General features: G+C 44.7%; 1 protein-coding gene across 1 annotated transcript in view; it reads right to left on the bottom strand.

Moving 5' to 3' along the window:
• LOC134965502 (uncharacterized) overlaps positions 1-13,598 on the bottom strand; it is a 96,839-nt gene that overhangs the window by 42,870 nt on the left and 40,371 nt on the right. The window contains exons 4-5 of the mRNA XM_063941901.1: positions 10,369-10,443; positions 1,060-1,113 (exon numbers count right to left, since the gene is read on the bottom strand). Coding sequence (XP_063797971.1) covers positions 1,060-1,113; positions 10,369-10,443 — 129 coding nt within the window. The remainder of the gene's footprint in view (positions 1-1,059; positions 1,114-10,368; positions 10,444-13,598) is intronic.

Below are 13,598 nucleotides of genomic sequence, written 5' to 3'. Positions count from 1 at the left end.
GATAGAGAGAGGAGAGAGGGTGTTAGGGAGATAAAGTGAGAGAGAGAGGAGCGAGAGTTTTAGGGAGAGAGAGAGGAGAGAGTGTTAGGAAGAGAAAGAAAGATAGGAGTAAAAGTGTCAGAGAGAGAGAGAGAGTGTTATGGGAGAGAAAGTGTGAGAGAGAGGAGCGACAGTGTTAGGGAGAAAGAGAGTAGAGAGAGAGTGTTAGAGAGAGAAAGAGGTAGAAGTGAGAGCGTTAGCTAGAGAGAAGAGACAGTGTTAGGGAGAGAGAGAGAAAGGAGCAAGAGTGTTAAGGGGATAGAGTGAGAGGAGCGAGAGTGTTAGGTAGATAGAGAGAAAGAGGAGTGAGTGTTAGGGAGAGAGAGAGGATAGTGTTAGGGAGAGAGAGAGGAGTGACAGTGTTTGGGAAAGAGAGAGAGAGAGGAGTGAGAGTGTTAGGGAGAGAGAGAGGAGCGACAGTGTTTGGGAGAGAAAGAGAGAGAGTGAGAGAGAGAGAGAGAGAGAGAGTGTGGAACAGGGAGAAAGATGGAGTGGGAGAGACACTACTGTACCTGTCCTAATTACACAGCAGCACAGCCACAGTTCTCTCATGGAAGCGGGCACTGCTGGGCGATGTGCACCTGATTGCTGCAATTCTGATTTATCCTCTGTGCAGCGCGTCTGACAACCGATTAAGCCACAATGCGCACGGGACCACGCATCGGATCAGATCAGATGTCAAACATCTGCAATTTGATCACTTTTCAGCCGATTTCTCGGCCCGATGTGTCTCTAAATCTGATGAAAAGAGGCCAAATCGCACTAGTCTATAGCCAGCTTACAATGACCTGCTTGATGAAAAATAAAAATGCCAATGATGCCAACACTGATTAATTGCATAATTTGAAATGACAATAAATGTACCGCTTCAGGATTATAACAATACCAATTTTTAGTAAACAAAATCCAGTTATTCATTGTTTTATATTGTTGATGGCAATATTATTAGTTTATAAAAAGATATATCACTGACTCAATATCAGTCTAATTAACATTAAATATTAATAAAATATACTGTACCACTTCTGCAAAGACTAGGTTTGGATCACAATCCAGGAAAGCAGCCAGAATTTTCTACAGAGAACAGAAAAACATATTTTGAACAGCCACCTATGATAATATTTGAACAGTAAACATGTACTAATACATAAAATACATTAAGGTCTATACTTCATAAGCAAATATCTAATGTACTGTTTATTTACTTGAATTTAATACATAAAATGATGTCAAGCTACTTATGTATCATTGGAGCAGATGTATTAAGCCTGAAGAAGGGATAAAGAAGTGATAAAGCAGTGATAAGTGCAAGGTGATAACGCACCAGCCAGTCAGCTCCTAATTGTCATTTTTCAAATCCTTAGAGGCCAATTTATTACCATTATTTTTACTAAAGTAATGTGAAAAGGGGCGTTTTAACACCCTTTTTTGCATTATTTTAATATCACCTGAATGTATTAAAGGGCATTTGGAGCAGTTTTCATGAAAAACTGCTCCAAACCCTTTAATTCACTTTTTTTTAGTAACCCACATCGCATTCCCCAGACTTATAATGGGAAATGCGATGTGGCCAAATTTACTAAAAAAAAAGTGAAAAAATACTGCAGTGTGCCCTGTGGTAATCTCGCCAGCTTAGGCTGGCGAGATCACAGGGCAGCACTGTATTCTGTACCCTTTTGCCCTGCTTTCTCTGCTCCTGGCAGAGAAAGCTGAGCGGGACCCGGCTCTAGTGATCAGCTATGTGTGTCTGATGGAAACAAAAGCTGATCAAAGTGTTAAAAAAAAAAGTTAAAACAAAAAAATCACTTACCTGTCCAGGGAACCGGTGTCCGCTGCTCTGGTGAGCGCTGCTGGGCGCCTGGTCCACCATTGTGCTGTGCTTTGACCCTGGTGCTGTAAAGTGACGCTGTAAAGCAGCAGCACACTTTACAGCACCGGAGGTCACTGCAGCACACAGGATCCAGTGCCCGGCAGCCCAGCAGTAGCAGCCCGGACTGTTTCCATGGTCTGGTAAGTATATTGACATGCTGGGGGGGGTAGTCCGCGGTGCGCAGGGGTAGTCGTGACGGGAGGGGGGGGTCGACCGGGCGGTGGCGACAGCAGTGGTGCATGCACAGCAGGACATTGGGGTATTTTTTACAAAAAAATGACCACAAGCTCTGTCCCTGCATGCGATAATTGATACATCCCTGCGATGTAATCAATTATCGCAGTACGAGTTTGGGTGATTTTATCACCTGTCATCCGCATCCTGGATGTGGATGGTGATAAATAGGCCCCTTAATGACTGGCTGGTGCGTTATCACATTGCACTTATCACTGCTTTATCACTTCTTTATCCTTTCTCCAGGTTAATACATCTGATTATTTCTACACTACATATTTCCTTTACATTATCAAAACCAAAAACTTGAATTATTGTATATAGTACAGTGGCTCTCAAACTTTCTGGTTTCAGGGCACCCTTAGGGTCTGAGACTTTTTTTGCTGCTCCCCTAGGTGACAGCGGGGCCATACTCTGAAAAGTTATATTTACAGAGTTTGGTACACAGGTGTAAGAGCATAGTCCTCATTGATAATAATACTGCGATCTTCAGCACAAATGAGCCTTCTGCAGGAAATGTCAGTGATATCTCCTGCATTAGGCTTTTAGCATATACTGTAGCAATAATTCATAAAATTATACAGAAACTGCTATTTCTACATCATTTTATAGGGAAAAAATACTTCTTACATAAGCTCGTAATCTGAAACAAATCTCTCAGAATTGTCACCCAGGTATGGACGCTAGAACACAAGAAGATTGTACTTATCTTCAGGTTTCTCAACGTCGCTTCTGACCACCTGCCAGCAGGACTCCATCTCCTCCGCAGAAGAGGAGGACCAAGGTAAGTGATAAAGAGGGCAGAAGTGGAAGGAAAAGGGGTGGAAGGAAAAAGGGCTTGGGGGAGGGAGATATGTGACACACAAACTGGGGCAGGGTGCAGGAGACATAGTGACACACACACACTGGGTCCTGGAGGGGGTGGGTCACTGACATGGGGGGTGACAACACAGTGACACACACTAAGGCCTGGGACCCCAGATGATACACATAATGGGGGGGATGGTGACAGACACACACATACACTTGGTCCTGGAGGGGGAGGCAATGACATGATGACACAGGGGTCTGGGGGGGGCATGGTGATACACACACACACACACACACACACACACACACAGACACTGGGTGCTGGACGTGTCAGATGGATGGGAGGTAACGTGATGACACATGCACCCTGCAGCTGGGGGAGGGGGCATGGTGATATCTAGGGCCTGTGGGGGACATGGTGGAATGCACTATTTGGCCTGGGTGAGGGAAAAAGAATTACAATGATTACTATTGGAAAGCTAGGACAGAGCAGCTCTATAAAGAATGACCTCATCACAGGGAGCGCAGCATGGTGGTCATTCCGAGTTGATCACTCACTAGCAGTTTTTAGCAGCCGTGCAAACGCTATGCCGCCGCCCTTTGGGAGTGTATTATAGCTTAGCAGAAATGCGAACGAAAGGATCGCAGATCAGCTACAAAGTTTTTTTGTGCATTTTCAGAGTAGCTCAAAACCTACTCAGCGCTTGCGATCACTTCAGACTGTTCAGTTCCTGTTCTGACGTCACAAACATGCCCTGCGTTCGCCCAGCCATGCCAGCGTTTTTCCTGATATGTCTGTGTTTTTTCGAACACTCCCTGAAAACGGTCGGTTGACACCCAGAAACACCCTCTTCCCGTCAATCACTCTGCAGCATCCAGTGCGACTGAAAAGCATCGCTAGACCTTGTGTGAAACTACATCGTTTGTTGTAAAAGTACGTTGCGAGTGCACATTGCATCGCATACGCAAGCGCAGAAGTGCCGTTTTTTGCCTCATCACTGCACAGCGAACGAATGCAGCTAGCGAACAACACAGAATGACCACCAATGTGCAAAGATGGAGCTGTACCCCTATGTCAGCCCCCCTACAGTATGCAAGCTTGCAGAAAATGTAGGTGAGATTCTTGCCTATACTGTATAGAAAATGATCTAGACTGCTTGTGAGCAGCTTAACTCGGAACTGTGCCTGCAGCATTTCCTAACTACTGATATGGGAGCACAGTTCTTGCTAGAGTTGTATTCTCAAGAGCTCGCACAAGAGGTATCTGTACATGTAGAAGAATGGCAGGTGAATTTTACAAGGCAGGAGGCTGATACATGTGTAGTGTTTATTATTAAGTTCTGCAAAAGTTTCCTGAGGAGAGTGCCACATCACAGCAAAACGTTTTACAGCTTAAGGTGTGTTCACACGGTAAGATTTTTTCTTCCGATTTTGACTATGTAGTGAAAATCACAAGAAAAGTTAGTGCAGACTGCAAGGGGAAAGTCACCTTGCGATCCCGATGCGATATCGATGTGCGGTCCTGCGAGGTCGGTATCGCAAGCCTAGATAGACTGTGCAGGCAAGTCAATGTTGACTATCTAGTACAGTATAAAAGTATAGTCAAAATTGACACTTAGCCAAAATCGTACATCGTAGCACAGTCATCTAGGCTTGCGATTCCGACCTAGTCCCTATCGCATAGTGAGAATCAGGGTTTAGCCCTCATCTCACCGTGTGTACACAAAGAGATTAGCACATGGAAAAGACAGTCACACCAGACAATGCCAATCTCTATACAGTAGCTCTGTAAAATGTATCAAGATTCCTAAAATAAACAATGGAGATTGCTTTCTCTTTCTATAGCAATCATCAGGGGCAGTGGCTGAACTAGCGAGCAGTGGGCCCAGGTGCGACAAAATGCTTTGGGCCATCCCCCCATCCCATCCAAGTCCACCCCCTCACCCCTGGAGAGGATCTGGTGAGGGGGACCTGCTCAGGGCCAGAGAAATGGATACCTAGCAACAGTGCCGTAACTAGACATTTTAGCACTGTGTGCAAGAAACGGCATCGGAGCCCCCCATGTAAAACGGGCAATGCACGCAAAAAATATAGGGGCTTGGCTTCGTGGTGTTAAGTAGAAAAATATTGCAGTACACACATCACGTACAAACCACACACACATGTCCGCCATGCGTGCACATATCCGCAAATTGTGTATGGTCGCTCCCGCGGTCCTGCGCGGTTTGAGCGTGGTATGAGTAATTACAGTGGAGTTTGTACTCTCATGGAAAAGCCACAAAGACATATCATAAATCTAATATATATATATATATTGTATAAATCCCACACTGTCTGCTTTAACCTTTAAATAGCATGAAAATCAGTCACACATAAATTAAAACTCCCAGAGACTAAAATACAATGGCCTTATTTACACTAAGCTTTGAAATTCTATGAAGAAGGCAAACACCTTTGTTTACTAAAATAGCCAAGTTTCTATTTAAAACAATGAGTACTGAATTGTCATTGTCTCTCCTGAAAGCAAAAACAAACGAAGAGACAATACCCAGGAACCGAAGCTGTTTAACAATAGCTAACCAAAACACAAGACCAGACAGTTAGAAATCTAAGATATTAACATTCGTAGTCTAAAACCCATGGAGATGTAGGTGTTCATATATATTATATATATATATATATAATTATTATATATATATATGAATAAATATATATAATTCCTAACAAATTGTAATAGCAGGAGTATGTGTGTATGTGTGTATGTATATATATATATATATATATATATATATATGTGGATATATGTATATCTTGAGGATTGAAATAGATAATCATATCATGTGTGGGATCATATTGTTCAGAGTCACGTAAACATTAATCTGGTGGGAAAAAGAACATTATTAAATATTACCTCATTAAGTTATTAATAATACCAGATTTATGTATGATAAATGTGATGGGTTTAACTGGTCATGGGGTGGGAACTCAGATGCAAACAACAGAAACCACATCTCAAGTCCTAGCCATCGCCCACTTCTTGAACTGACCAATGGTCTTCGGTGCACAGAATATGTCCCACCCCCGAACCAATGGAAGAAGAGCACACAGTGTCTATTGTATTATGTCTTGATCTACTGAATAAAGAGCAAGCTGCAGGCCAGGTCACTATCACAGACTCTGAAGGTCATCACCCGTGATGACGGAGGACCGGACCGGGAAGCGCACGCGATTATTCTCACGTATGTACATTGACTGTAGCCATTATTCTGTTGTAGATTTATCTTGTTAGCCTGTAGTGTATAATTTGTACTGTTATCTCTTTTGAAATAACCCACTGTGGCCTTAGAACCCTGTGGTCAACTACATATCGGTGTTGTGTCCTCATTTCCCTGTTAGGGTTTAAAGCGTATTTAACTGTATAAGGTTTAAGAGTATATTGATAAGGTGTACGCACTGCGGGTACTTTATACCGTCAGCGCTACTTAAGGTTTAAGGTATAACATCGTTGCAGTGCTTTGCTGCATAAAGGTTTAAAGTGTAACCATATCATTGCATTGTATCACTAATAAGGTTTAAAGGTTATCAATTGAGTGTGCGCGCGCTGTGTGTACTTTGTACCTCCAGCGCGGAGAAAGAAAGAAAATTATACTTACTGTCTCCGCTTGCTCAGGCTCCTCGGTGCAGCTTCTTCTGGGACAGATCCCAGGCAGGAGAGAAGGAGGGGGAGGGAGGTGCAGGAGGGAGCCGCAGCAGAGCTGTGTGATTGGTGGAGGCACTGCTGCTGCTGTTCCTTTCCTTCCCCATTGGCTGTCCTCCGCTGCTGTGAATGCTGGGATGCGCTTCCCAGCAATCACAGCGGTGGAGGACAGCCTATGGGGAAGGAAAGAGACAGCAGCAGCAGCGCCTCCACCAATTACAGTGCACTGCTGCGGCTCCCTCCTCCACCACCCTCCTCCTCCTTCATCCCCGTGGCCGCTGCGCTGTGCGCTCCTCTCCTCGGCTGCAGTTGAGTGCTGCGGGCGGCGGTTGCCCGCAGCACACAGCGGCATGTAATGAGTCAGGAATGGTGGGGCCGTGCAGGCAGCTTTTGGACGATAGTCATTAACGACAGCGAGTGTCGTTAACGACCCGCGGGGATTTGCATTGCTGGTCAGTGGCGACATGCACACTTGTCAAGAAAGTTAGCGACATCGCTCAGGAATGGTGAAAGTTAGCGACGTTGCTCAGGAATGGTGAAAGTTAGCAACGTCGCTCAGGAATGGTGAAAGTTAGCGACGTTGCTCAGGAATGGTGAAAGTTAGCAACGTTGCTCAGGAATGGTGAAAGTTAGCGACGTTGCTCAGGAATGGTGAAAGTTAGCAATGTCGCTCAGGAATGGCTAAATAGCGACGTCGCTCATTTTCTTGGCAAGTGTGTATAAATCTTCACAGTTTCATATAAACATATCACTTAATTCTTAATGATTTCTCTCCCCATGATCCTGCGTTTATTGCTGTGCCACTACTGTCATATGTTTATATGTTACTTTTGACTAGTTACTTTTTCAATAAGTTGTTTTATAACTGAATAAAATGTAATATTACGAAGCATATCTATCAATGATTGGATAGAGATTTGGAGGTTTACTTGCTAAGCCTTGGATGGAGATAAAGTGGACTGGGATAAAGTACCAGCCAATCGGCTCCTAACTGTCATTTTTCAAACCCGGCCTGTGACATGGCAGTTAGGAGCTGATTGGCTAGGACTTTATATCCGTTGGATTTAGCTCCATCCAAGGCTTAGTAAATAGACCCCTGGGGGTCTATTCATGAAGAAAACGTAAACTTAATTGCTACTTATCACTATACAATGCATTGATTCGATACCATGTATAGCTGTAATAAGTAGCAATTCATGTATACTCACCCTTCCGGTGATGCGCTGCTGAATCATTGGCGTTTATATAATGGGTGCAATGGGTGCAATGCACACAGGCCCCTGGGTCCAGGGGGGGATCACACCACACCCATTGCACCCATTTTAACACTTACCTTTCAGGAGTCCAGCGCCAGGACCTGCAATCGTGTTGGAAATCTCCACCAAAATGGCCACCGCACATGCGCGGTAGCCAAATTGGTCTCCTGATCATGGCGGGCGCCATGTTTCCAGAGACCTGCGCATGCGCAGTAGACTCTGGCACAATGCTGGAGTCTACAGCGCCATACAGAGGAGGGGGCCCACCCGTAGGTGCACACGGGCCCCCTCCACTGTAGAAACACCTCTGTGCTGAATCCAGGGGTCCAGCGGTGAAGTCTTCTCCAGGCAGTCCACTTTCTGATGCGTGGAGTCCTTCGACGAGTCCCGCTGTGCATGTGCCAGGCTGCAGTGGCAGCTGGCAGGTCAGGGGGTGGGGCCAGTGCCGGGTGCCGAGTAGAGACCAGGGAAGCATTGAGCTTCCCTTTCGTCTCCACACCGTAGTTCAGGTTACACCATCCTGAAATGGCGAGCCTGAACTCCATGGAGAAGCGGATCACACTCACCATATAAAAGTATGATGTTGCGATTCAAGCACAGAACGGGTGTGCCGCTAGGGAAGTCAGTGACTTCTCCATGGTAACCCGCTCTGTGTATTGCACTAGGCAGAGAAAAGCCCTGTTTAATGCAAAACAGGGCTTTTCTCTGCTACATGAATAGACCCCAAAGTGGCAAGAGATGAGTGCCAACCAGCGCCTAACTGCCATGTTACAGACTGTTTGAAAAATGACTGTTAGATGTGGATTGGTTGGTACTTTATCTCTCTCCACTTTATTTCTGTGCAAGGCTTCATACATCCCCCCATATCATAATATATTATATTATAATAGACTGTTGTTAATTAAAGTTCTGCTATTATATTTGTTTTAACTGGAGTATAGCCATTTGCTCTTTATTAGAGGCTTCATTACCGACGAGTATTATGTTACACCTTTCCTGCTATCCAATCTGCATTCTGAGTCATGGGGGTCATTCCGAGTTGTTCGCTCGCAAGCGGATTTTAGCAGATTTGCTCATGCTAAGCCGCCGCCTACTGGGAGTGAATCTTAGCATCTTAAAATTGCGAACGATGTATTCGCAATATTGCGATTACACACCTCGTAGCAGTTTCTGAGTAGCTCCAGACTTACTCGGCATCTGCGATCATTTCACTGCTTGTCGTTCCTGGTTTGACGTCACAAACACACCCAGCGTTCGCCCAGACACTCCTCCGTTTCTCCGGCCACTCCTGCGTTTTTTCCGGAAACGGTAGCGTTTTTTCCCACACGCCCATAAAACGGCCTGTTTCCGCCCAGTAACACCCATTTCCTGTCAATCAAATTACGATCGCCAGAACGATGAAAAAGCCGTGAGTAAAAATCCTAACTGCATAGCAAATTTACTTGGCGCAGTCGCAGTGCGGACATTGCGCATGCGCATTAAGCGGAAAATCACTGCGATGCGAAGATTTTTACCGAGCGAACAACTCGGAATGACCCCCCATGTTCACATCTTTTGTATCAGCTTGGCCCTCTTTTAGATTGCAAGCTCTTGTGAGTAGAGCCCTTCCTACCCTTGGTTTTAAAGTCTGCACTTTTTTTAACTAAAGGGGGGTACACACGGAGAGATCCATTCTTAAAATCTAAGCAAACTGAGTAGATTGCTTAGATTTTAAGCACGGATCTCTCGTGTGTATGCCCCCCAGCGATAGAGATGCGCAGCCCTGCGCGTCGCTATCACCGGTGCTAGATTGGCCTGTGTGTACTGGCCTTATCTTCTATATCCTTGTTTTCCATGTGATCAGTTTTCCCTACTCCCTGGTACTGCAGAATACTGCAGCGCCTTACAGATCAGAGATATAATAATAATAATAATAATAATAATAATAATAACGTTCACTAAAATATTTTGTACATTTCTTTGTGGAAGTTCTTAACACAATCAAAGTATGAAATCAAGTGCGGGGATGACATATGAGGATTCCAATGGCCACTTAGCCACTTCTGTTTGTGCCTGTGGCTGAGGGCGGTGATAGTAAGAAAACGTCTAGCAGAACACTAGTTACACACTGCGATGTAAATTTACTGTTGCCCGTAGCAACCAATTAGATTTTAGCTATCATTTCTCTACTGCATTCTGGAAAATGATAGAATTTGATTGGTCGCTACGGGCAACAAATCCACTTGTCTGCTATAGAAGCATTTGTAAATCTACCCCTTCATGATTAACAGGATCAAGTTGTTTTTTTGTTTTGTGGGTAAATGAACTAAAACTTGAACTGAAACTTTAAACATATTCCCTTTTTCTTCCAAGCTGGTAGGTGACTAACTTGGATTGTTCAGTATTACATTTAGCATACGGCAATGAACCGTCTACAATCCGCAAATCCACTAATACTGTATATTGATGTCATTTTCATTTACCACAAGATCGAAGAGCTCTGTTACAAGGCATATCTTTATGGGAAGATTTGTAGGTGAATTTTCAGCACCCGTGCCCTGCAATAAGATAAAAAGAAAACAAATTACAATGAGTAGTAAAGAAAGCACATTGCTCCCTGTGAGATTACATTTAATGTAATGCAAAATATTCCCATTTTTACTTTGCATCTGTTATTAGTTAAATCGGGTGTAGTATGGTATGCCGGCGGTCGGGCTCCCGGCGACCAGCATACCGGCGCCGGGAGCCCGACCGCCGGCATACCGACATCGTGGCGAGCGCAAAGGAGCCCCTTGCTTGCTCGCTGCGCTCGCCACGCTACGGGCACGGTGCACGCTATTTTATTCTCCCTCCAGGGGGGTCGTGGACCCCCACGAGGTAGAATATGTGCCGGTATGCCGGGTGTCGGGATTCCGGCGCCGGTATACTGTGCGCCGGGATCCCAACATTCGGCAAACTGAAGACCACCCGTTAAATCATGTCTCATTATACAGCAAGCTGCTTTCTGTGTAAATAATTTGAGTGTACATATTGTCATTTAAATGTAAATCAGCATGAACAAGAAAATTAAGAAATGTGGATGCATCCCACAGGATAATGGTTATGGGTCTCTAGGTCGACACCAAATGGTCGACAGGGTCAAAATGTCAACACGGAAATGGTCAACAAATGAAAAGGTCAATATGAGAGTTCAATTTTTTGGGGTGTGAAATTTTACCTTGCAGCACATGGAACTCCAGTTAGTGCACCACGTCCTCTCACATGGCTCGTTTTGCTCGCCATGCTTCATGCAATGTGACTCGCTCTCCTACCGCTGCGCTTGGCACAGGTTACTTTTCCCAATCATACTCCATGTGCATGGTAAAGTATTAAAAAGTTGAAGAAATAAAAAAAAAAAAAAACTTTGGTCGACCTTTTCCTGTGTTGACCATTCTCATGTTGACCATTTGAACCTGACGACCTTTTGACATAATTGCCTACACTCCCAGAAGCTGTGGGAGACTAGCTATTTTTGGAGTAGTTCCCCGCAGCCCCATAAGAGTAGGTGGCTCTCCCACATCCTGCCCGCTTCCTAGTGATGCAGGCAGGATGGTGTGATAATTAACGGAAATTGTGGGGAGCTGGAAGTGTAGCTAAATGACTGGCATTGTCATTTAACGCCGCCGCTTGACATGGACCAGCAAATCGCGTGTGGTTTCTGTGTTGTGTGTGGGGCCTATAGCTCCACCCCTCATCAAGCACCTGCGAATTGTAGGTTTTTCACAGTATTGGGGCAGGGCCAAATGACACAACCATTCAGCCCCGCCCCCTGAAGAGGCACGTACAGTAGTGTCTTTTCTCTGGGCTTCTCCCGGAGAGGAGACATGAAAAGTAGGTAAGTATGCCTTTTGACTATGTCGACCATATGCATATCAACCATTTGTGTTGACCTATTGACTGTCAACCTTTTCACTGTCGACCTATCATCTGGATACCAAGGATAACAATAAATGCAATGAATTGGAATATGCATGCACAGATGGACAGGGCTTGAGCATGTGGTCGGTTTGATAGATCCATCTTCTCTTGTGGGCAGATGTACTCAGCATTGGAGAGGGATAAAGTGGACGGCGATAAACTAACCACCAATCAGCTCCTATCATTTTCTAAATACAGCTACAACATGGCAATTAGAAGCTAATGGGCTGGTACTTTATCTCTCTTCACTTTTTCTGTCTCCAAGGCTTAGTAGATCATCCCTTTTGCGTGAAATGGTCATTTCTTGAAGTCAACTAAGCATGGAAAAGATCTGTCTAATGTGAGTGTCATGGTAGAGTTACTGTATGCGCTCGTAGACAGACCAGCAGGAAGTCATGACTGTGAATGTGCCGTGATTGTGACTATTCATGCCCCACTGTGATACGATCGTAGGTGCGCCTGCACCCATGTGATCGTATGCATGTGCACATTCACGGGCACACTAATCACAGCAAACGACCTGTGTTTGCCACAATTAGAGTGTAAGATGACAAGTGTCACATCTGTAAGATAGTAAGCAGCAGTGATGGATCCAGAGAAGCAATCACCCCTCATAACACACGTCTTCTCTATGGACACTTCAGGCAGCCGCAACCTCTCTCGCCTTCCTGGTGCCAAGTCTCCTTCCAAGAGCCAAGCTCTCAACTGGCTCCCCCTCCTCATTGACTGGCCACCTATTGCCAATGTGCTGTTGCTCAGTAAGTGAGGTGGTGGATTCAGCTGACAGCTCAGCCCTGGTGGTGGTGGTTTGGTGGCATCATTTTGTGGAAATCCTGTCATGAAAATGGGCCTTTTTTCTGTGGATGTCTGGAGTGGGAGCTCCATCCTCCCTGTTGTTAATTTAGCCACATCTATTGTACTTATCGTTTTTGAGGTTGATGCGACCATTACAATAAGACATATTTTCTATATTCTGCCATAATCAGTTCTTTTATCTGGTGTGGTACAACTCGCACACTCATAGTTATGGCCCTGGGAGTAGCAATGTGCTTTTCTACTTGTGGGCACCTTGCACTACAGGGTATAGAGCACATTTTCTCCTGGGGATCATTTTATTCTGCTCACCATATTGCAACAGCACGTAAGTAAGAGCCACTGTAACATAGGCAACCCAGCTGCTACTGCACTAATTGGGCTAAGTCAAGGGAGACCCATGTATCCCCTTCTATACTGTCAGCCCCCCAAGTGACCACAATTTACTTAAGGAGCAGCGTCTCCAAATCCAGGTTCGAATAAGAGTGCGTACCCCACTCACATTAAATCAGGTAAGTACAGTCTCATAAAGGTATCTTTTAATGGATCAAAGAAATCCTCATATCCCACAAGGTTTTCCTTGTCTGTAACGCTTAGAAATTTGAACACTACATATGGATATTTGCTCTTTTTTTATAATACCTTTTTCTACATGGAAGAATTCTTTTATTTTTATTTTTATTTTTTTTATTTTTTTATGTTATTTTGTATTTTTATGTATTCCTTTCCACTCGGTGGATACGTTTTTTAATCTTGTTGTGGTATCCAGTGCCAGATTAAGGTCCATATGGGCCTGGAGCTGAAATTTAGGAAGGGCCTATTGTGTGCCTCGGCAGGAGGTGTGACAAGCACTGCGGTGGTGTGACTAGTGATGTGGGGGTGTGATCAGTGTGGTGTGGGTGTGGTCTAAATAGGGGGTGTGGTCTATGCCATGTGAGTGACA

This window comes from Pseudophryne corroboree, chromosome 10 (genome assembly GCF_028390025.1).
Source record: "Pseudophryne corroboree isolate aPseCor3 chromosome 10, aPseCor3.hap2, whole genome shotgun sequence".
Taxonomy (NCBI): domain Eukaryota; kingdom Metazoa; phylum Chordata; class Amphibia; order Anura; family Myobatrachidae; genus Pseudophryne; species Pseudophryne corroboree.
Note: the sequence above shows the minus strand (reverse complement) of the source record. Positions and strands in the feature narration are given on the sequence as shown.